The 23,371-nt window shown below is 45.4% G+C and overlaps 1 protein-coding gene and 1 pseudogene across 1 annotated transcript in view; both read left to right on the top strand.

Annotated features, from left to right (window-relative positions):
- The window catches only part of SORD (sorbitol dehydrogenase), a 43,940-nt gene that overhangs the window by 11,898 nt on the left and 8,671 nt on the right, over window positions 1-23,371 (top strand). Inside the window, exons 2-5 of the mRNA XM_023227173.2 lie at window positions 2,262-2,295; window positions 5,079-5,243; window positions 17,219-17,378; window positions 21,401-21,519. Of these exons, the coding sequence (XP_023082941.1) occupies window positions 2,262-2,295; window positions 5,079-5,243; window positions 17,219-17,378; window positions 21,401-21,519 (478 nt within the window). The remainder of the gene's footprint in view (window positions 1-2,261; window positions 2,296-5,078; window positions 5,244-17,218; window positions 17,379-21,400; window positions 21,520-23,371) is intronic.
- LOC111552762 lies at window positions 11,889-12,781 on the top strand (annotated as a pseudogene).

Below are 23,371 nucleotides of genomic sequence, written 5' to 3'. Positions count from 1 at the left end.
CCTTCCTTCCTTCCTTCCTTCCTTCCTTCCTTCCTTCCTTCCTTCCTTCCAATGTAGCCAGTCTAAATTATTAAGAGATTAAAAACTCCCTTAAGCCTTTTTGCCCCCATCAGGATGCTTTGGATGCAGCTCCACCATTTGCTACCTTAGTGTTACCATGGGCGGGTTCCTCAGTCTCATCACATGGAAAAGGGAAATAGTAGGATGTACCATGTAGTTTTTTTGCTAGTATTAAATGAGGTAATGCCTGTAAAGCACACAGTACCTGACACAAAGAAGCCATTGAGCAATGTCAGCTAGGCAGCAATAGCATTAAAGCTTTGAGCTTTGTTTCCCTGGAGAAGAGGTTCAAATTAGCACTGAGCCTCTTCAACAGAAAGGGCTGGTAACTTGAGATGAGTGAAAACCTCTGACCTTCCTTGGAAACACTATTTTGGATAGTGGTTATTTAACAAGTACAGACACTTGAGTTTGGGGCCAAGCACTGTGCCTGGTGCTAAAGAGACGGAAGGCATGGTCTTTGACTTCCAGGCGTTTATGATCTTGTTAGGAAAAACAAAAGCCACGGACCACTAAGCACAGTGCTGGTGCCGAGCAGCGTGTGTCTGGTGCCCGTGGTGTGGTTTCATGCGGTGGGGCTGCCTGTAAAAGCAGCTAGATAAGCGCTTTTGAGGGAGGTACGTTTGGAACAGTGCCTCATCCCAGAGCTTGCTTCATGGGGCCCAGCTCTGACATTCTCATCACTTGTTTGGCAGCTCTTTGCACCACCCCTGAAGGAGAAAAGACATATTCCACTTGGGGCTACAGTAGGGCACAGTGGAAGCAGGCTTCATCCACTCTCTGGTAGCATGACCTTGACCAAGTTATTTAACTTCCCAGCTCCGGGTTTCTCATTTACAGACTAAGTGCTATGGTGAGGATAGAGTCCAGCCCACTGCCTGGCACATGGCAGGTGCTGTGAACATTTCCATCTCTCTCTCTCTTTTTCTTTCTTTCTTTCTTTCTTTTTTTTTTTTTTTTTTTGAGACGGAATCTTGCCCTGTCACCCAGGCTGGAGTGCAGTGGCACAATCTTGGCTCACTGCCATCTCCCTCTCCTGGGTTCAAGCAATTCTCCTGCCTCGGCCTCCTGAGTAGCTGAAACTACAGGCACGTGCCACCACGCCCAGCTAATTTTTATCTTTTTGGTAGAGATGGGTGTCACATGTTGGCCAGGCTGGTCTCAAACTCCTGATCTCAAGTGATCCGCCCGCATCAGCCTCCCAAACTGTTGGGATTACAGGCATGAGCCACTGCACCCTCTTTTCTTGATTACCTTAAAATAATAAAATGAACACTTTGATTTGGCCACTTAGTGTCCTTCCTTGTCATTAGGACTTTCCTAGCCCGTTGGCAATGAGGAAAGAAGGCTTAGTAAATCAACACTACTACTACTACTGCTGCTACTGCTATTACTACTAGCTGTGAACACCAGAATAGCTCAGATTGCTTTTGAACCTGTGAGAGGGGCCCAAATCCAGGTCTTATGTGTTCCCAAGGGGCCCCTAAAATGCCACATGGGAATTTTAGGGAAAAAGGACCAGGTGTCAGTGTCTGTGCTGATGGGAAGGAAGGAGCACAGACACTTTCTCCTACCTGTCTAGAGGGGAACACCCTGACGTGCAACTGTCGGAAACACCTGCATCCTTTCCCTGGGGTAGTTCGTCAGACCAAACTAATCTGTATCTAAGAACGTGTTTCTCCAGGAAGGCAGGATCTGACATGGATGGCAGATCTAGAAACCCAAAGATCCCTTCTGCCTAGAGTTACATGGAGTGTGCTTTTTCCTTAGTCCTGGCGAAGCTGCACCAGTGAGTGGGATGAGGTCAGCAATTAGAGTCAGCTCTTCCTCAGCTAGGATTGCGCCTTTGGTTTGTAGGCTGTTTCCCAGGGAGGGAACCCAGCGTCAGCACTTTATCTCACCCTGTGACATGTCACTAGTGACAAGTGTGGTCCTCTGTATGCTTTGTGAGTGTGCTGGCCATGCCGTTGTTGGGTCGGTCACTGTGTTATGCAGACAAGTGAAGAAGGGCTAGGCAGGTGTGCGCAGCGTGCCATTGAGCGTATCCTCTCAGGCATGCACCCAGGAGCAGTGTGGTCTGAGCTTGTGTTAATTCTAAGAAGAAATAAACTAATGATGAAACTCTAGTTTTTAATGGAAAATGTTCATAAGGTAAAGTTATTATACATGTTAAATGATTTTTTCAATTTTGTTTGTTTTAGGAGAACTATCCCATCCCTGAACCAGGCCCAAATGGTAAGTTCTTGGGAAACATAACTTACATTTTATTATTTCCTGTTGTTTCCTTTGGAATCACATGTATATTGTTCCCTTACCTCTCTTTTCGTACTGTTTATTACTTTTGCGTCCATTAAAAACCTATGCGTTTGTTAGGCTGAGAACAGAGTCTACTGTCTGCAGCATGACCTAGTGGGAAGTTTATCTTGGCTGCTACATGAAATAAAAAGAATAGTGATAGAATCAGAAAAATTACCGTACCAGATTGCTGACTCATCTCAAAGAGTTTTTGATGTGAAGTATGTGGACCAATGACAGAATTGTTCCTCTTTTGACCTAATGACAGTGTACCCTGTCTACCAGAAGCTGCTGTTGGAGTGGCCAAGTGTCCTAACCCTAACCCAAACTTTGAAAAGGAGTGAGTCTATAGAACTTCATCTTTTAATTAGCAAAGGGAGCATCATGCCAGCTTTCCCCACTCCCCAGGAAGGCCAGTCACCAAAGTGTGCGACAGCCCAGGACCTTCTGTCCAGTGGGGGTGGGAGGGGCTGCGTGGGGCCCCTGTCCCCTGCCCTAATCAACCAAGCACAGAAAGTGAGTGAGCACATGGGGCCAGGGTTTCTAACACCTTTACTCCGCTCCTTCCAGGCCTCTCACTTGCTAAGCCTGTGGGGCTCAGCTGACATGCTGACACCCAAGGTGGCATCTGTAACTTTCCAGCCTTGGGTTTCTCATTTACAAACTGAGTGCTGCGGTGAGGATAGAGTCCAGCCCACTGTCTGCACATGGCAGGTGCTGTGAACATTTCCATCTCTTTTTTTCTGTTGGCTCAGATCCCTGCTGACAGCTGTCTAATCCCTCCCATCCCTGGAATCCCACTTTGTCATAATCATGCAGGACCCTGAAGTTAGGCTGGGGGCAATGGGCAGAGTGTCTGTACATACTCACCCTCCCCCTCTCACACCTGGACAGTCACATCCCCTTTCTACCCTTGAGAAGTTGGGGGTGTCCTTTCCCACTTTGTCCTACCTCACACCAGAACTGCAACTTCTGGGTGAACATGAGATCGAAGGCAGCTTTCCTGGTGGATCCAGAGCTTTGCTACTGAAAGGTCACTTGTGTTATCGACTTGTAAGTGGTGAGAATACAGACTAGACAGAATATAGCCATTCTATGGGTGCTGAGCAAGTATTGTATAGTCAGGGTTCAAGGATTTTCACCAAGATCCATGTTCAGAGAAGTAAAAGAGTTACCTCACTGTGTCCTGAAAAGTTGACTATTGATTCCAGAAGTGGCCGAACGAGGGCTGTCTTAGACCCAGAGTGCAAGCTTGGCTCCTGGTACAGCTTTTCTCCCTGAAGAAGCATTCTGCTCACACTTTTGTCTCTTGCTACACTTGCATCGGAAGGGAAAAGAGTGCATTGTAGCGAGTTTTCTAGCAAAGTCAAATCTAATCTCTCGCTACCAGTTGCTACTTCAAGAGAGGAAATTCTGAGATGATTTTCCTAACTCAAATGACTTTTCCCTGCCTTTGATCTGAGAATTCACCCTGCCATTTCTTACTCTCTTCACTAAAACCAAGGAGGAAGAAAATTCTGAAGAGCCACCCCAGTAGTCTGTGGCAAGTGCACTGCACAGCAGAGATTTGGGTCTCTTTGTCTTTCTAAGGCAGAGTGTTTTCTTTCAGGGAGGTATTCATAACCATCACCTCAGTCAGAGATGATGGTATTTATTGGTACTTATTTCACCAAAGGGGCACAGTACCATCATTATTTTGAACTTAGAAAACTGGCCAGGTGCGGTGGCTCATGCCTGTAATCCCAGCACTTTGGGAGGCTGAGACAGGTGGATCACCTGAGGTCATGAGTTCGAGACCAGCCTGGCCAACATGGCAAAACCCTGTCTCTACTAAAAATACAAAAATTAGCCAGGTATGGTGGCACATACCTGTAATCCCAGCTACTTGGGAGGCTGAGGCAGCAGAATTGCTTGAACCCGGGAGGCAGAGATTGCGGTGAGACGAGATCCTGCTATTGCACTCCAGTCTGGGCAACAGAGGAAGACTCTGTCTCAAAAAAAAAAAAGGAAAGAAAACAATAGCATGAAGAACTCAACTTGATAGTTCACAAAATGTTGCCGAGCTGAGATTCTACCAGACTTGTTCTCATAAGCAGGTAAGAATCATGCATAGCATATTAATTATCTAGAAAGTTTTCTTTTGGAAAATAGTTTGTTCTCTTAAGTGGTTGGTACATTTCATGCTACTAATAATATCTTTTCTACCCAGTGTATTGGTCAGTGTTGTCCAGAGAAACAAAACCACTAAGATATATGTGTGTGTATGTATGTGTGTGTGTGTACAAAGGGCAGGCTGGAAATTCAGGTAAGAGTTGATGTTGCAGTCTTGAGAAGAATTCCTTCTCCTTCAGGAAACCTCAGTCTTTGCTTTTAAGACCTTCAAACTGATTGGATGAGGCTTACCTACATTATGGAGGGTAATCTACTTTACTCAAAGTCTATTGGTTTAAAAGCTAACCATGCCCAACATGTATCTTCAAACCACCAGGCATTATAGCCTAGCCAAGTGGACACATAAAATTAGCCATCACATGTGGAAGCTTGTTTGCCTTGCGAGACTTAATCAGGGTTGCTATGTAGCTTGTTTTCCTCTATGGCCTAAATAGTGTGCCTGGCCTGGTAACCCAGCCCTCTCCCCTGGGCAGAGGGAAATCACTAGGGCACCTCAGAGTGATAGGGGTTGTTCCCTCTCTCACTGTTTTTGTCTTCCTTTCTTTTATCAGAGGTGTTGCTGAGGATGCATTCTGTTGGAATCTGTGGCTCAGATGTCCACTACTGGGAGGAGGGTCGAATTGGGAATTTTATCGTGAAAAAGCCCATGGTGCTGGGACATGAAGCTTCAGGAACGGTCGAAAAAGTGGGATCATTGGTAAAGCACCTAAAACCAGGTCAGCAAGGTCCTTCGACTTATGTGTTCATTCAACATAAATATATGTGCATGCTTTCTTTGGGCCAGACCCTCTGTTAAGCTCTGGATACAGCAGGGAACAAGACAGTTTTGGTCCATACTCACATGGCTCTTACCTTACACAAGAAAAGAGGGACCTGGAGCAGACAGATAGTTACTTAGTCACCATGTGTTAAGGGTGGTAGAGGAGAATGCGGGTTGTGACTAGTGTCTTTTATCCAGACCGTTGGTTCATTTGAGGAAGGGACAATTAATCCAACATCTGGAGCCAAGTAAGAAATAAGCCAGGTAAAGGGCTGGAGAAAACATTTGAGGCATAGGAACCCAAACTACCTTTAGGTGCTATGAACCAGGGCCTTGGATATAATGTTTGATTTTTATTAGATGGCTGGGAAACCACCATTATTCTTCCTAGATTTACTTAATTCATCTTCCCAGAGGGAGGAATTCTCAGCTGTGGCAGCCTGTGTTGTTCCCTGATACCATGAATTAAATCCAAGTTGTCTTGGCATAGTTAGCTGTTGGCTTTAACCTTCCTTTAGCGGTGAGGCTGCTGTGCAGCCAGGAAATAAGGTCACATTATTTGGGGGAAGGTGGAGGTTGACAGGAGGCACCGTCCTGTGTTAGTTATAAAGTTCTCTGAGCCCAACCACATGGAGAGGAATTGGCCAGCTGTGAAGTCAGGCATGTGTCTTGTTTAGGGATGTTAAATCATTCATCATTAGTGGAAGTCAAGAAAGCTCCTGTGGTGTTATGAGGTTATTTCATAGTGGAATGTTTATAGCTTCCAATAGCCACTGGTGATTGGTTCTCACCTGTGGGACAAAGTCTCTGACTATAAATTATAATATAGGGTGGGATTCTCTAAATGTAAATTATAACAAGGATTTAGTCAGTTGTCTACAATGAGCTCAGTCTTATGCCACGAGCCTTGACAGATATAGAAAAATGAGCAGATATGATCCCTGGATGCTTAGATCGATGTGGAAACGCTAGATGTCAGGCCCTACATAAATACCAGCAATTAGACAGCAAGCCCATAGGATACAATTAGGTGTGGGAAAGAACAGGCTTTAGGAGTTCAAAGGGCATTTGCTGTGGGCAAAGGTGGTTAAAGAGTTCATGGAGGAGATAGGTCTTTGAGCTAGACATCTAACAGTAGTAACATTGATAAGAAGGTAGCTAATATTTATTGATTTGCTACATTCGTCTCCATGTTAAACAACTTAGATGTACAATTCTTTCTTTCTTTTTTTTTTTTTTAATGAGACGGAGTCTCACTCTGTCACCCAGGCTGGAGTGCAGTGGTGCAATCTCACCTTGCTGCAACCTCCACCTCCTGGTTCAAGTGATTCTCATGCCTCAGCCTCCTGAGTAGCTGGGATTAGACATGCACCACCACGCCTGGCTAATTTTTGTATTTTTGGTAGAGACGGGGCTGCACCATGTTGGCCAGGCTGGTCTTGAACTTCTGACCTCAAGTGATCTGCCCACCTTGGCAGTAATTTGGGTAACTTGCTGTAATTACAGGTCTGAGCCACTGCGCCTAGGCTATTTATTTCATTCTTGAAACAACTCTATGAGATAGGCATTATTATCTTCCTTAGTTGAAGAAGAAATTGAAGCCTGGTTATTGCCCAGGGTCACTCACTAGTTTGTCTCAGAGCTGGGATGCCCATCCTGGTCTTTTGGACTCTAGAGCAAGTGCTCAGAACCACTGGGCTACCCAGCATCTTCATACTTGAGAAAGGTTTTATATTTGAGTTCTTGAAATGGGCAGAGCTAATATTCTAGTTAAGAGGAAGCTAACAGGCTGGGTGCAGTGGCTCATGCCTGTAATCCCAGCACTTTGGGAAGCTGCGGTGGGCAGATCTCTTGAGGTGAGGGGTTTGAGAACAGCCTGGCCGATATGATGAAACTCTGACTAAAAATAGAAAAATTAGCCGGACGTGGTGGCACGCACCTGTAGTCCCAGCTACTTGGGAGGCTGAGGCGGGAGAATTGCCTGAACCCAGGAGGCGGAGGTTGCAGTGAGCTGAGATCGTGCCACTGCATGCCAGCTTTCCAGCCTTGGTGAGAGACAGAGCGAGACTCCATCTCAAAAAAAAAAAAAAAAGAGGAAGTGAACAATCAAATTACAGATGCGAGAGTAACACACCTGGGTGCGGATGAGTCTGTGCTGCTCCGCACAGAGGTTTTGTGTTGGGGAGTTATTGGAGATGATAAACATGCATCATCTTTATAAAAGTCCCTCTTTAAAAAGCATTTGGCTGGGCATGGTGGCTTACACCTGTGATCTCAGCACTTTGGTAGGCTGAGGCAGAAGGATTGCTTGAGCTCAGGAGTTTGAGACTAGCATAAGCAACAGAGGTTGACCCCGTCTCTGTGAAAAATAAAATTAGCTGGGTGTGGTCGTGCGCATCTGTGGTTTCAGCTACTCGGGTGGCTGAGACAGAAGGATCACTTAATCCCAGGAGGTTGAGTTTGCAGTGAGCCATGATTGCACCACTGCACTCCAACTTGGGTGACAAAGCAAAACCCTGTCTCAAAAAATAAAATAAAATAAAATAAAGCACTGTAAAACTGTGAAATGTCATGTTATCATAATATAATCGTAATTAGAAGGTAAAACTGAATAGTATGAAAACTCCACCTGATTATGGAGGATCTTGAAGGCTAGGTGGAAGAATTCATCCTTAATGGCATAGGCATAATTTGCAGAAAGTTAACTGGACAGGAAAGAAAGTAGAGAGAGTTAGAGGAGATAGAAGGAAGAGACAAATACAGACATTTTATTTTTTTGAGACGAAGTCTCAGTCTGTCGTCCAGGTTGGAGTGTAGTGGCGCCATCTCGGCTCACTGCAACCTCCACCTCCCAGGGTCAGGTGATTCTTGTGCCTCAGCCTCCTGAGTAGCCGGGATTACAGGCACGCACCACCACGCCTGGCTAATTTTTGTATTTTTAATAGAGACTGGATTCCACTATGTTTGCCAAGCTGGTCTCAAACTCCTGACCTCAGGTGATCAGCCCTCCTCGGCCACCCAGAGTGCTGGGATCACATAGGCATAAACCACCGTGTCCAGCTAAATATAGACAGATATTGGTGCTCATAAGGATTTCTGTGGGTCCTTTTCTTTTCTTAGGATACAAAATTTGGATTTAAAGTCTTTCATATGTTAACTTTGACTTAAAATTCTAATCAACTAATCTAGAAAGAAGAACACAACTCATCAAATATTTCCTAATGTTCATTTACAGAATTTAAACATATAAGTCAGCTGGGCACAGTAGCGCACGCCTATAATCCTAGCACTTTGGGAGGCCAGTGTGGGTGGATCACTTGAGGTCAGGAGTTCGAGATCAGCCTGGCCAACATGGTGAAACCCCATCTCTACTAAAAATACAAAAATTAGCCAGACGTGGTGGTGTACATCTGTAATTCCAGCTATTCAGGAGGCTGAGGCAGGAGAATTTCGTGAACCCGGGAGGTAGAGGTTGCAGTGAGCTGAGATCATGCCTCTGCACTCCAGCCTGGGCGACAGAGCAAGACTCTGTGTCAAATAAACAAACAAACAAACAAACAGATAAACATACATATGAGTCAATAACTCTAAGGCATGGAAACATTCTGTTTTTTAAGACTAGACTAGTCAAGTGCAGTAGTGAGAAGCAGGGAAAGAGTAGAACAAGGAGTATTATCTGTGACTGACTATGAACAATCAATTAAGATAGCGCACTACCTTCAGACCAGCCTTCACCACTTATTTTAACGAGCACTAACTATGTACCAGGACTCTACACTATTCTGTGAGTACTTTCAACACAAAAAGACTTAGGAAAAATAGCTTATCATGTCCCTGCTGAATAAAGGCCAGACCTTCCATGGCCTCAGTAGGCCTCACAAGGTTCCTAACATCCTCTTCGGGCTCCGGAGGGCCCGAACACTCATACAGAGGTGAGCGGAGAGTCAAGTCTCCACAACTTATCACTGTGTGAGCACCTGAGCTTCTGTTTCCTCATCGCTAAAGCAGAGATAACACCATCTTGTTGGTTTATGGTGAGGGAAGGGAGATTTTGTGATGTGCCTTTCCTGGTACCTGGCACACATGGGCATTTGGTAAATGGCAGGACTGGATCCCACCATTATTAGTAAACTCTATTCTGTGTGGTAGGTTTAAGCACCTCTTCCCAGTGGAGTCTGTCCGTCAGACTTTTCCTGAATAACCAGGCACTGAGGCAGGATAAGGCCTGTGGGTCCTTTCCTGGGCTCCTGCCACATGGCTTCCTGCCTCACTGGCGTTCAGCCATGTTGGTCTCCAGCTTGTTCTGGGCTCAGGCAGGAGGGTCCGCCAGGGTTTCCAGTCTGGTCTCTGCTTCACTGGTATGGGTCTCTCCCCAAATTCAGACGGAGTTTAAATCCAATTGTAACTTTGATGTGTAGCAATACCTGTGATATTAAATCCCTGTAAGTCTGCTTTCTGTTTTCTGCGAACTTGGAGGCCATTGCTATATTGACAGCGTATTTGGAGTTCCCCTACATAGGGCTGGGTACCTGCCTGAAGATGAACCATCTAAACCATCCCAAAACCTCTGGATAACTATTTGTCCTCAATTATTCCTACCTCTCTCCCTTTCTTTACAACAGAAAAGTGCTACTGTCTTTAACCAACAGCTTTTACTTGTCACATTCCAGGGAAATTTTTCCCAATAAGTAATGCCCTTCTGGATACTAATGACATTTGTGTCCCATGGTTTGTTTTCTCCCAATTCACAAATTCTTTGTTTAGCAATAAAAATTTGTCTAGCACAACACTAGACACTATGGAAAAATAAATATGGAGCAGAAGACTGACTAATCCTGAGGCATTCCCATCCTTGATGAGGAGGCAAGATAGTCATGAGAAACAACTAGGGATGGACGTGGTGGCTTACACCTGTAATCCCAGCACTTTGGGAGGCCAAGTCAGGAGGATTGCTTGAGCCCGGGAGTTTGAGACCAACTTGGGCAACATGGAAAAACCCTGTCTCTGCAAAAACAAAAACAAAATCACCCAGGCATGGTGGCATACACCTATAGTCCCAGTTACTTGTAAAGCAGTCTAGGGTCAATATAGCAATCTCATTGCCTGACGTGTTATCCAGAGTTCTTTGTCTCATGACCAGGAAAATTAAGAAGCGTGGACACCAAGGGTGTCAAACCCAATTTTTTTAGTAAAACCTTAGAGATAATTCTATCAAATCTTACCCAGTTTGATCATGAGGTGAGATTCTCGTAAAGCTTTTATAACCCTCTACAAATGTTTGTTAAAAAGCAGATCAGTGCCTTAAGAAAGCCTTGTTGTGCTTTTATTTCAATGCTCAATTTACATAAAAAAATAGAATATCCTTTTGAATTTAGTCAATATGTTCACACACAGAATTTCCTTTGCAAGATTTTTTTTTTGAGGTAGAGTCTCACTCTGTCACCCAGGCTAGATAGAGTGCAGTGGCGCTATCTTGGCTCATTGCAAGCTCCGCCTCCTGGGTTCACGCCATTCTCCTGCCTTAGCCTCCCAGTAGCTGGGACTACAGGCGCCCAACACCACAGCCGCCTAATTTTTTTGTATTTTTAGTAGGGATGGGGTTTCACCGTGTTAGCCAGGATGGCCTCGATCTCCTGACCTGGTGATCCGCCCACCTCGACCTTCCAAAGTGCTGGGATTACAGGCGTGAGCCACCGCGCTATGCTGCAAGATTATTTTTGTAATCCTTCTACAACTCACTCAAACCTTCAGCTTTATCTTAACCTAATTCAAAACAATCCTTTATTTCTAGGCAAAATTTACATTTCCATGCCTTATTATAATCTTTTACCAAAACACATTTTACTTTCCTTACACACATTGCACGTAAATCTATTTTTAGTAGTCTCTAATTTCCCTTGGGAGGGAAGTGGCTGGGTTTAGGCAGGGACAGGTTTTTAAGTGGACTGTAGATCCTTCTAGCAGGAAAGCCTGATATTTGAAGAAGCGATTGTCTGTTAGCCAGAGATTCCAATGTAGCTGGATGCAGAACAGGTGCCTCAAACATAAGGATTGAATGACTGTTCTCCCTGTGATGGGGACAGCACTGAGGCTAACAGTTGTCTCTCAAGGGTGGCTTCTTCTTGACTGCTGAAGGTGGAATTTTGCTGTTTGCAGATGGGGCATGGAGCCTGGTCCCTAATAGAGGGATGTAGGAGGGAGAGAAATTGGGGAACTAGAGGCCTTGGACAAAGGGCCAGTAGTGACCCCCACAGAGAAAAATCTCATTTCACTAGGTGGCATGGTAGGGACTGAAATGTTAGGTAAAAACTCTGACTCTAGATTTTTTCCAGGCAGAGGTTAGAAGGAGAGGTTTTCGGGTTTGATAGTCTACCCCCACAGTATGCCTCCTAGCAGAAGAAAATTGTCGCATAGAGGAACTGTTCAAATTCATTGGGAAGACAGAGTCTCAGCCTTGCCACTGCTGCCCTCGCCACCCAGAGACTGCTGAGCCCCTGTACGTCCACCACCACCACCCACTCCAGACACTGAACATCCAGTCATAGATCAAAATGAGCTGGTTCAGAAGGCCAAGCTGGCTGAGCAGGCTGAGCAATATGATGACACGGTAGCCTGCATGAAGTCTGTAACTGAGCAAAGAGCTGAATTATCCAGTGAGGAGAGGAATCCTCTCTCACTTGCTTGTAAAAATGTTGTCGGAACCCGCAGGTCATCTTGGGGGGTCGTCTCAAACATTGAATAAAAGACAGAAGGTGCTGAGAAAAAACAGCAGATGGTTCGAGAATACAGAGAGAAAATTGAGACAGAGCTAAGAGATACTGTCTCTTTTGGAAAAGTTCTTGATCCCCAATGCTTCACAAGCAGAGAGCAAAGTCTTCTATTTGAAAATGAAAGGGGATTACTACCGTTACTTGACTGAGGTTGCTGCTGCTGATGACAAGTAAGGGATTGTGGATCCGTCACAACAAGCATACCAAGAAGCCTTTGAAACCAGCAAAAAGGAAATGCAACCAACACATCCTATCAGACTGGATCTGGCCCTTAACTTCTCTGTGTTCTATTATGAGATTCTGAACTCCCCAGAGAAAGCCTGCTGTCTTGCAAAGACAGCTTTTGATGAAGCCATTGCTGGACTTGATACATTAAGTGAAGAGTCATACAAAGACAGCACGCTAATAATGCATTTACTGAGAGACAACTTGACATTGTGGACATCAGATACCCAAGGAGACAAAGCTGAAGCAGGAGAAGGAGGGGAAAATTAACCAGCCTTCCAACTTTTGTCTGCCTCCTAAAATTTACACAGTAGACCATTTGTCATCTGCGCTATCCCACAAATAGTTTTTGTTTACGACAGGTTTATGTTACTTCTATTTGAATTTCTGTATTTCCCATGTGGTTTTTATGTTTAATAGTAGGGGAGTAGAGCCAGTTAACATTTAGGGATTTACCTGTTTTCATCTTGAGGTGGCCAATATGGGGATGTGGAATTTTTATACAACTTACAAATGTTTAACACAGTACTTTTGGTACATTGCGGCTTCACAAGGGCCAGTGTTAAAACTGCTTCCGTATCTAAGCAAAGAAAACTGCCTACATATTGGTTTGTCCTGGTGGAGAATTAAAGGGATCATTGGTTCCAGTCACAGGTGTAGTAATTGTGGGTACTTTAAGGTTTGGAGCACTTACAAGACTGTGATAGAAACAGTTATCCCATGGATCCCACATGTTAAACCAGGTATATCTGTAGAATACTCAATCTCAATGTGCACACCTTTGACTACAGCTGCAGAAGTTTTCCTATAGACAATCGTAACCCATCTTACTCTGGGTAAGGGCAGAAACGGTTCACATTCCATTATTTGTAAAGTTACCTGCTGTTAGCTTTCATTATTTTTGCTATGCTCATTGTATTTGTATTTAAATGTTTTAGGCAACCAAAGAACAAATGTAAAAGTAAAGATGCAGTAAAACTGAATTGACTGATATTCATTACTTATGTATATCAAGCACAGCAGTAAACCAAAAACCCATGTATTTAACCTTTTTTTAAGTTTTTTGCTTTTGTGATTTTTTTTTTTTTTTTTGGTATTTGCCTAACATGCATGTGCTGTAAAATAGTTAACAGGTAAACAACTTGAGATGATGGCTAGCTTTGTTTAATGTCTTATGAAATTTTTATGAACAATCCAAGCATAATTATTAAGAAGACATGTATTAAATTCATCTAAATGGAATAAAAGTTTTATGAATAGAAAAAAAGATTTGGCTGGGTGCGTTGGCTCATGCCTGTAATCCCAGCACTTTGGGAGGCTGAGGTGGGCGGATCATGAGGTCAGGAGATGGAGACAATCCTGGCCAACATGGTGAAACCCTGTCTCTACTAAAAATACAAAAATTAGCCAGGTGTGGTGGCAGGTGCCTGTAGTCTCAGCTACTTGGGAGGCTGAGGTGGGAGAAAGGCATGGGAGGCAGAGCTTGCACTGAGCCCAGATTGTGCCACTGCACTCCAGCCTGGGTGACAGAGTGAGACTCCATCAAAAAAAAAGAAAAAGAAAAAAAAAAAGAAAAAGGAAAGGAAAGAAAGGAAAGAAAAGGAAGGAAGGAAAGAAGGAAGGAAGGAAGGAAGGAAAGAAGATTCATTGGACAGTACTGGGTTTTTACATGCAGGAAAAAAAAAACGCAAATGGAGAGGCGTGTATTCACTGAGGGTGAAATATCCTCCCATACAGTGCCATGAATACCTATCACTGGGGGACAAAAAGGTCCTTACTAGCTGAAAATTTAGACTGATATCTTGAATTCTCCCTGTTTCTAGGAAATCACAAAAACAGCAATTTGAGTTACATTCCTGGTTACTAAGGCACTGGCTCACTCTATCCAACAAAACTATATTCCCAGGTTGTAAAAACACCTTCAGCATAGCATACAAAGAAGGGATAGGAGACACGATAGCCACAAAGGAGAGAAGGGAAGAGAATGCGATAGGAAAGACTGGAAGTCCTGGTGCCGACACCATGATGGGCTGTCAGGGACTGGAGTTAGTTCAGGAGCCTTCAGATAACACTGAGGTGTAGCCTCAGCCAGAAACCTTCAGTTGTCCCAGGACCTCCTTCCAACCCCATGCGATGGCTAGGTCTTCCATAAATGGAAACTGGATTGGAACACAGCTGACATCCCCAACACCCGAGGGCGATGGAGGATTGACAGAGTCCTCTCCAGCAAGCCTGTCTTCTGAGTCTTACAGGTCTGGTGGCTGCACTAACCGCTCTTAACTGACCAACAGAGGCCTGGTATTTGTTTGATTTTGAGAGGGGAAAAAAAAAAAAAAAAAAAAACTGTGGATAAGAAACCGCAGAAAGTAAAGTATTGGAGGGTTGCTCCTACTCACCCTTCCAACATATCCCAGATGACCCCCTATGGGTGAGGCAGTCTAGGGTTATTGTAGCAGTCTCCTTGTCTAAGGTGTTATCCAGAGTTCTTTGTCTCATGACCAAGAAAATTAAGGAGCATGGATACCAAGGGTGCGGTTGGAGTGAAAGTTTAATAAGTGAAAGAGGAAAGCTGTCAGCAGCAGAGCAGGGGATCGACCTGAAATAGGGTTGTTGTTTTACAATTAAATATGAAAGTTTTATAAGAAACTTCCCTTATCTGGGCAGGTGCTGTGTAACTTACCTTATCTGTGTGGCTACCTGTGTATCCTCCCTTATTTGTGCAGCTGTCAGCATGTCTTAGGCAAGCACAGGGGGCAGCTTCTCTTGCCTGAGCAACTACGGGCATGTTTTAGGCAAGCCCCCACCCCACCCCATGCAAGTTCTCATGGAGCCCACTGTGTACATGCCCAAAAAAGGGAGGAAACTTTTTCCTGGGAGTCCACTGATTACACTGAGAACCAAGGCGTTTCTGTGTTGGGCCTCACTCCCTTATCTGTGCCTGTGGCTTGATTTTTCCAAGCTGCTCTTTATGTGCCTGCAGCTTGATTTTTTTCCAGACTGCTCTTTTGTTTGAAAGAATTTCACCGAGGACCTGCCCTAATTGTCTGCCTGCTTTTTTTTTCTTTCTCCTCCCTCACTTGGGAGGCTGAGGCAGGAAGATCACCTGAACTTGAGGAGGTCGAGGCTACAGTGAGTAGTGATTGCACCACTGTACTCCAACCTGGATGACAGAGTGAGATTCTGTCTCAAAAAACAAACAAACAAAAAACCAAAAAAACATACACACACAGAGAAACCAAAAAACCAACAACAGGAAAACTGGAAACAACCAGGTTTTTCCTATCAATAAGAGAATGGTGATACTGACTATAGTATACTCTTACATTGGAACACTATTCAGCCATGAAAAGGAACAAACTGTCATTTGTTTTTGAGACAGTGTTGCTCTGTCACCCAGGTGGGAATGCAGTGGTGTGATCATGTCTCTCTGCAGCCTCAACTTCCTGGGCTCAAGTGATTCTCCCGCCTCAGCCTCCCAAGTAGCTGGGACCACAGGCACACATCACCATGCTCAGCTAATTAAAAAAAAATTTTTTTTGTAAAGATGAAGTCTTCCTGTGTTGCCCAGGTTGGTCTTGAACTCCTGGGTTCAAGTGATCCTCCTGCCTTGACCTCCCAAGTACTGTGATTATGAGATTATAGGCATTAGCCACCGCACCTGGCCAGACAGTTAATACCACAACAACACAGATCAATCTGAAAAGCATTATGCTAACTGAAAGAAGCAAGATTCAAAACAGTATCTACTGTATGATCCCATTTTTGTGATGTGCCAGGACAGGCAATACTACTCCATGGTACAAAAAAAAAATCAAAACAAAAAAAATCAAAACATCCTCTGGGGATGGGGGTGGGGATTGACTGGGAAGGGACACAGAGGAATAAGATTTCTGAGGTAGTGGTAGTGAGTGTTCTGTATCTTAAAAGGGGTTTGCATTCCTAGGTGATAACCTTAAAAAAGAATCATAAACAAATACTGAACTCTAGTTAATGATATGCAGGCTGAAGCATTTAAGGGTGATGTCTGCAGCCTGCTTTGAAATGAGTCGGAAAAGAAGATAGATTGATGGAAGGAGAGACAGAGTTGAGACGGAGGGGTAGATGGATAGGTATGTGATAAAGTGAACATAGCTAGATGTTCCTCGAAGAATGTAGGAGGAGGCTATCCAGGTGTTCACTATGCAATTCTTTGAATTTTGCTGTGTGTTTGAAATTCTTCATAATAAAAAGATAGAAAAAAAACAGTTAGAGAACAGTTCTCAGGCTGAGTTTCCAAGCAGGTATGATGAGGCATAGAATAGAAGTATAATAGAACTGGCTGTTCAGAAGCCTCAGCTATTACCCTCCGCTGTATGAGGCCTCTGCAGGTCATTGGCCTTTGCAGTTCTACTACCAGGAATCAGTTGACTCCTAGTTATTGTCCAAAAACGACCAGACTGGACATTAAACATGCTGTAATTACAGCTCCTGTCTTTGTAAAGGCTTTGCTCCCTATCTTCCAAACAGATGAAGAAAAAATGCCTGCAAACTCCATGTATGAGCTACCCCTTTTGCAGCAGTGTGAGACAGGAACTATACTTGGCTTGCCTTAGCTGGGAAGTGGCTGTGGAGATAGACAGGTGGCTTGGCTTGCTGCAGGAGGTGGGAAAAGGGCAGGCCACACTGAACTGTGGAGGAGGGGGTGTTCCTTTTCCCCCAGAGTAAGTCTGTGCTTCATCCCAAATTTCCTTACTTGCCTAGGACACTCTGGGTCCCCAGGGAGGAGGGGGCTCATTAAGCTAGATTCTCGCATCTGGCATCTGCCCATGAGCACGCAAGCCTTCATAACATCTCTGCTTCTGCTGTTTTCAAAGGTTGGGAAACAAAGAACCAGACCAAAGAGCGGGGAGACTGCTCCCACCTTCGGGCAGGGTGCCATCTTTGTTTTCCTCTCCAGGTGATCGTGTTGCCATCGAGCCTGGTGCTCCCCGAGAAAATGATGAATTTTGCAAGTCTGGCCGATACAATCTGTCGCCTTCCATCTTCTTCTGTGCCACACCCCCCGATGACGGAAACCTCTGCCGGTTCTACAAGCACAATGCAGCCTTTTGTTACAAGTGAGTGTCCACAGTCCCACTGGGTCACCTGGGACCTCTTTCCCTTCATTAGCTTGGTGCTGTTTCCTGTGGTTATTTCTTTATTCTTTTCAGCTCATAATTCCAAACATGCGGCATCACCTAGGCAGGCTCCTCTTCTTGGTGGCATTGAGAGAGGGCAGCCTCCCTAGGAATAAGACTGACTCACAGTGCTTGGTTTTAGTCTTTTAGTGTCAGTTTCTCTTACTTACAGCAACAATAGAAAATTACTGCTGAAAATCACTCACCCTCTGCAGACATCTTGGAGGGAATTCCTGTGGTTCATCCTCTGTTTTTAGTTTCCACTATGCAACCACCAGAAAGTTCATAACAACAAAGAGCTCGACTGGGCGTGGTGACTCACGCCTGTAATCCCAGCACTTTGGGAGGCCGAGGCAGGCAGATCGCGAGATCAGGAGATTGAGACCATCCTGGCTAACACGGTGAAACCCTGTCTCTACCAAAAAAAAATACAAAAAATTAGCCGGGCATGGTGGCGGGCGCCTGTAGTCCCAGCTACTTGGGAGGCTGAGGCAGGAGAATGGTGTGAACCTGGGAGGTGGAGGTTGCAGTGAGCTGAGATCGCGCCACTGCACTCCAGTCTGGGTGACAGAGCAAGACTCCGTCTCAAGAAAAAACAAAACAACAACAACAATGACCTCGACAATAACAACAACACACCATGACAGCAACAGCTGACGTTTCCTGAGGTGCCGTGGTGTGCTGCCAGGGCTTGAGCTCTGGGATCCCGGATCTACTCCCTCCTAGCAAGTGAATTTGGAGAAATGATTTAACTTTTCTCTGCTTCAGTTTCATTTAATCACCAAAATATTAAATAAGGTGATGCATGGAGAGTCATAATTATTATTACTATGTGCCTGCCCTTGTGCTAATAAGTGCTTTGCATGCTTTAATTTATTTAATCTCCACAAGAATAATGGTGAGATGGGCACCGTTGTTGGGTTAACCAAGGCAGAAGGAAGCTCATTGACTTGGGCACGCAGCAGAACCAAGAGTCAAACTGGGGTCTCTGTGAGTCTCAAGCTCCTGCCCTGTGCCCACTCCCCTGCCTTACTCCAGTTCTCACCCCTGAAATTGTGAAGTTGAGTCTGGAGGAAGCAAAGTGCTTGCCTTTCTTCGTGGGCCCCCATGGCCCCAGCCATGGAGCTCTAAGGTGCCAAAGTGCCGCTTTCCCCCTGACCCAACTCAGTTGCGTTCTCCTGCCACCCCAGCCTGGCCCCAGTGATGGTTTTCAGCCAGGATGGGGCTTGTCCGATGGAGGCCAGGTGCCAGTCACAGGAACAATCTGGGAGCCTACTGGGAGCCTTGAGAGGAGTCACAGGCCAGAGACCTTGTGATGGGTTTAAGTCAACATCTGAACCTGCTCTAGAAGTAAGCAGGTTACCTGTGCAGAGTCCACCTTTCAGCAAGTGGTTCCTGAATGAACCCATCTTTCTGGGGCCCTTTCCAAGTCAAGACACCAAACAAAAGTTTCATGGAAGGCAGAAGAGCATAGTGGTGAAGCCCACTGGTCTCTGCCAGTTACAACTGTGTGACCTTGGGCAAGTCACTTAAATTTTGTAACCTCGATATCCTTGCCTGTGAAATAGAGACAGTAATGGTACCTCCCTCACAGAATGACTGATGAGATCCAATGAGAAAGGCATATCAAGTCTCCAGCATGAGGTCTGGCCCATAGTAGGTGCTCAGTAAATGGTGCCAAGCTATGCCATACTCGTGGCCTAGTGGTCTGGGGATGGAGGTGCAGGAGTAGACCTGAAAGAGAGCCTTGTGCTGGTGGTTTATAGGGAACGATGGGGCTCTGGTTGGCAGTGGCAGTGGGGGTGCTGAGGAAGGTCTCTGGGGAGTCATACAGCCCCTGCCTTTCTTCTCCTCCCAGGGTGCTTTCTGCCTGTGTCCCCAGTTCTTCCCTACCCAAGCCCTCCTCTCTGATGTCTTTTTAGGATTCCCATACTACCACAGCCTCTTTATTTGTGTACCTACCTATTTTCTTTCTATTTTCCTGCTTCCTCCTTGGCTTCTTAATCATCCATTACCCAATTTGGCCTGTTTCCTGAACCCCATTGTAAAAACTACCAAGTTGCCTCATCGCTCTCTGGTGTTTACAAAGTCATGAAAGGTTGGGGCTGGGAGGAAGCTTAGAGTCTTCTCATCCTTGTTCTCCATCAAGCCCCACTGGACAAGATTGGAGAGGGTGGAGTCATTGGTTTTCCCAAGGTCAGTGGCAGCAGGGCTGGCCTCCAGGACTGCTTGTGCATGCTTCTGCCTCCACACCAGGTAGCTTTCCAACACGGTTGGCTGTGTTGGGTGCAGGCGGATGAGGCAGCGTCTGCTTAATCAGTAGAGTATTCTTCCTGATAACAATCTTCCCTCATCACCTTCCCCAATCCCATCTCTCCTCGATGTAGCTTCCATGCAGTCCACACTCTGCATAGAGCCCTGATGAGTTCTTCAGGAAGCCCAGATGTGGAAGGGCAGGCATGTCTGGGAGCCTGTGGAGTCCCTGAGAGAGTTTAGGAATCTTCACTGTTTCATTATGCAGAAGGGATACTTCTAGGGGGAGTAGAAGGAGTGTGACCGCAGTCAGAGCAGGAGAGTGGATTGGAGTAGGGAAAGTGATGGGAAAGAAGCCGAGAGGAAGGGATAAGGGGGTGGTGGGCAGCAGCTGGGCCTCCAAAGGCCTGGGGAGTAGTTCTGTCAAGGATCAGGGACGGTGATAGGAGGAGTCTGAGTTATTCTGTTGAAGATTGGGGACAGTGTTGAGAGGATCATGGGGATGAGCACATGGTTTGGCTGCCACATTTATTTCTTTCTGGAACTTGAGGGTTTTCATGTTCCTGTGTGTGGAGATTTGGGGTGCTGGGTAAATCCTGGGCAGTGAGGAACTAGCAGAAATTGGATATTAATATTAGCTACACAGCTGCTCATACCAGGAGACAGCCGATATGGGACAGGCAGAGGATGTGGAATCAGGACACCTTGGTTAAGTCTGGCCTTCCATTCCCTAGCTTCATAACCTTGGCAATTCTCTTAATGTCAGTGAGTTTCAGTTTCCTCTTCAGTAAAATAAAGGTTTTTTTAAAAAGCCTGCCCTACCTGCCTAACATGGTTATCATGAGGATTAAATGAGGTAATGGATGAGCATGCTTCCTCATCTGTAAAGCTTTATGCAAATACTTGCTGTCATCATTAGCGGTATTATTGAGAGGGTCAAGATGCCAGTGGAAGTGAAAACCTAGAACCCAGAGTGAAGGTGACACATCATTTAATCAGCTATGTGGAACAGGCCCTTTTTCCTCTTAACTGGTCCTGGGTGAGCCGGGCAGCTGCTGTCCTCAGATGTGGTTCCTCTGGAATGTATAATATGGGGGGTGATTATCAGAGTGATGCCCATTGCTAAATCACTGTTCTGCAAAACTGGTGATAGTCAGGATTGTTTGCTAAAGTGAAACTAAAAAGGCTGTAAGTTTGAGCAGCAGACAAGATGCTGGAACGTGGCCATGTTAACTCCTTGTTAAGTAAACTTTTCGTTTATTAATGATAACCACCGTGCCTTACCTTGGATAGCACATTACAGAAAATGTAATGTGTTCATTTCACTGAATTGATTTCTCCAAAGAAAACCATGTTGCCTTCTTCAGATGGGGACACTGTGGCATGGGTTCTGGGATCAGAACATATCTGGCTTCGAATTTGAGCCCTTTGGGCCCCTCACTAGCTTTGAACCACTGGGGGAAGTCATTTAACCCACCAAGCCTGTTTCCTCATCTGTAAAATGGGAATGATAGTACCTACCACAGAACTATTCCAGGGCTTTACATGAGTTAATGTATATAAATTGCTTAGCACATTGTTCTGCACATAAATAAATGCTGGATGAGTGTTAGCTATGGTTGTTACGACAGTAACGTTGGGCATGTATAATACTATTGTTAGCATTGTCGTTAACTCAGAGCATCTCTGTGTGTCGAATGATTCCTCAGGCTTCCTGACAACGTCACCTTTGAGGAAGGCGCCCTGATTGAGCCACTTTCTGTGGGGATCCATGCCTGCAGGAGAGGTGGAGTTACCCTGGGGCACAGGGTCCTTGTGTGTGGAGCTGGTAAGAAACAGAAGCCACCCTGTTGCGGGTTCATTGACTAGGAATGTGGGGACCTCTCTGCCCATCTCATTCCCCCTCCAAGGCTTGAGATTTGTTCTAGAATCCTTCTGGGTAAGGGAGGATTGCAGTGTCCCGTTCCCTTCGTGACTAACACTTTGCTAAACAAATGAGTATCTGCAGACGTGATATTAACTAGGGTTACATGTCCTAGGCAACATAGCCCTTTCATTCATTTAAAGAATGAATTGGCTGGGCACGGTGGCTCCCGCCTATAGTCCCAGCACTTTGGGAGACCAAAACGGATGGATCACTTGAGCCCAGGAGTTCGAGAGCAGTCTGGGCAACATGGTGAAACCCCATCTCTACAAAAAATTACAAAAATTAGCTGGTGTGGTAGTGTGTGCCTGTAGTCCCAGCAACTCAGAAGGCTGAGGTGGGAGGATCACTTGAACCTTCGAGGTCAAGGGTGCAGTGAGCCATGATTGTGCCCCTGAACTCCAGTCTGGATGACAGAAGAAGACCCTGTCTCAAAAAAAAACAAGACCCCATATCAAAACAACAAACAAAAAGAATGAATCTGGGCCAGGCGCAGTGGCTCATGCCTATAACCCCAGCACTTTTGAAGGCTGAGGCAAGTGGATCACTTGAGGCCAAAAGTTCAAGACCAGCCTGGCCAACATGATGAAACCTCATCTTTACTAAAAACACAAAAATTAGCCGGGCGTGATGGTGCGCACCCTATAGTCCCAGCTACTTGGGAAGCTGAGACAGGAGAATCACTTGAACCTGGAAAGCGGAGGTTGCAGTGAGCCAAGATTGTGCCACTACACCCCAGCCTGGGCAACAGAGTGAGACTCAGTCTCAAAAAAAAAAAAAAAAGGAATTAATCTGGTGATTATTTTTGAACCCTTGATGGGAAACTAGGGAAATTTTTTTTTTTTCTTAAGACAGAGTCTCACTCTGTTGCCCAGGTTGGAGTACAGCAGTGCAATCTTGGCTCACTGCAACCTCCACCTTAGAGAAATATTTTTGATAGTAAAGGGAAGGGCAACTCTTGGAACTTTCTAATTATACCAGCAAAGTGATGGCCTAGTCCCATCTATGAATAAGGCAGACCCTGCTCCCAGCCAGTGGGAGGAGTGAGCAGTGGTCTGCTCCCACACCACTGGGAGCCAGCACTCTGCCTGCAGTAGGGTTGTAGCTAGCTGCCTTCCCTCATCCCCTGTTTCCAGCCATCTGGAACAGGCCTGAGCAGCCTCGGACCGAATCATTCTAGGCTTCTAAGTGCTGGTGACCCAGACAGCACGCTCACACTCCTTGTGGTATGATCTGGGGTTCCTCATACTTGTTTGTGATTTTCTTTGGCAGGCCAAATAAGTGATCACGGGGTTTCCTAAGAGGGGTGATGGATGTAGAATAGACTTGCCACAATGGGCTAGCAGACTGCAGGACTCAGGTGACAGATTCTTATAAAATCTTCATGGATCCAGTACCTTTTTACCACAGAAAAGGAAAATAAGTCACACATACCACATACATGCATGCCTTGCCCCCAACACACACACACAGAAATTCACCTGCAAGCCCATCACCGGTTAGCCCAAGAGAACCACTATTAATATTTGGGTATAGAATCTTTTAGTTAGTTAGCTTTTTTCTGAGACCATGCTAAATCCGCTTCCTTTACCTACTCTTTTTAAAAAATCAGGCAGGGCACGGTGGCTCATGCCTGTAATCCTAGCACTTTGGGAGGCTGAGGCAGGCGGATCACCTGAGGTCAGGAGTTTGAGACCAGCCTGGTCAACATGGTGAAACCTTGTCTCTACTAAATACAAAAATTAGCCAGCCATGG

Source organism: Piliocolobus tephrosceles, chromosome 6 (genome assembly GCF_002776525.5).
Source record: "Piliocolobus tephrosceles isolate RC106 chromosome 6, ASM277652v3, whole genome shotgun sequence".
NCBI lineage: Eukaryota > Metazoa > Chordata > Mammalia > Primates > Cercopithecidae > Piliocolobus > Piliocolobus tephrosceles.
The sequence above is the reverse complement of the archived record's forward strand: the minus strand, read 5'-3'. Positions and strand labels throughout refer to the sequence as shown.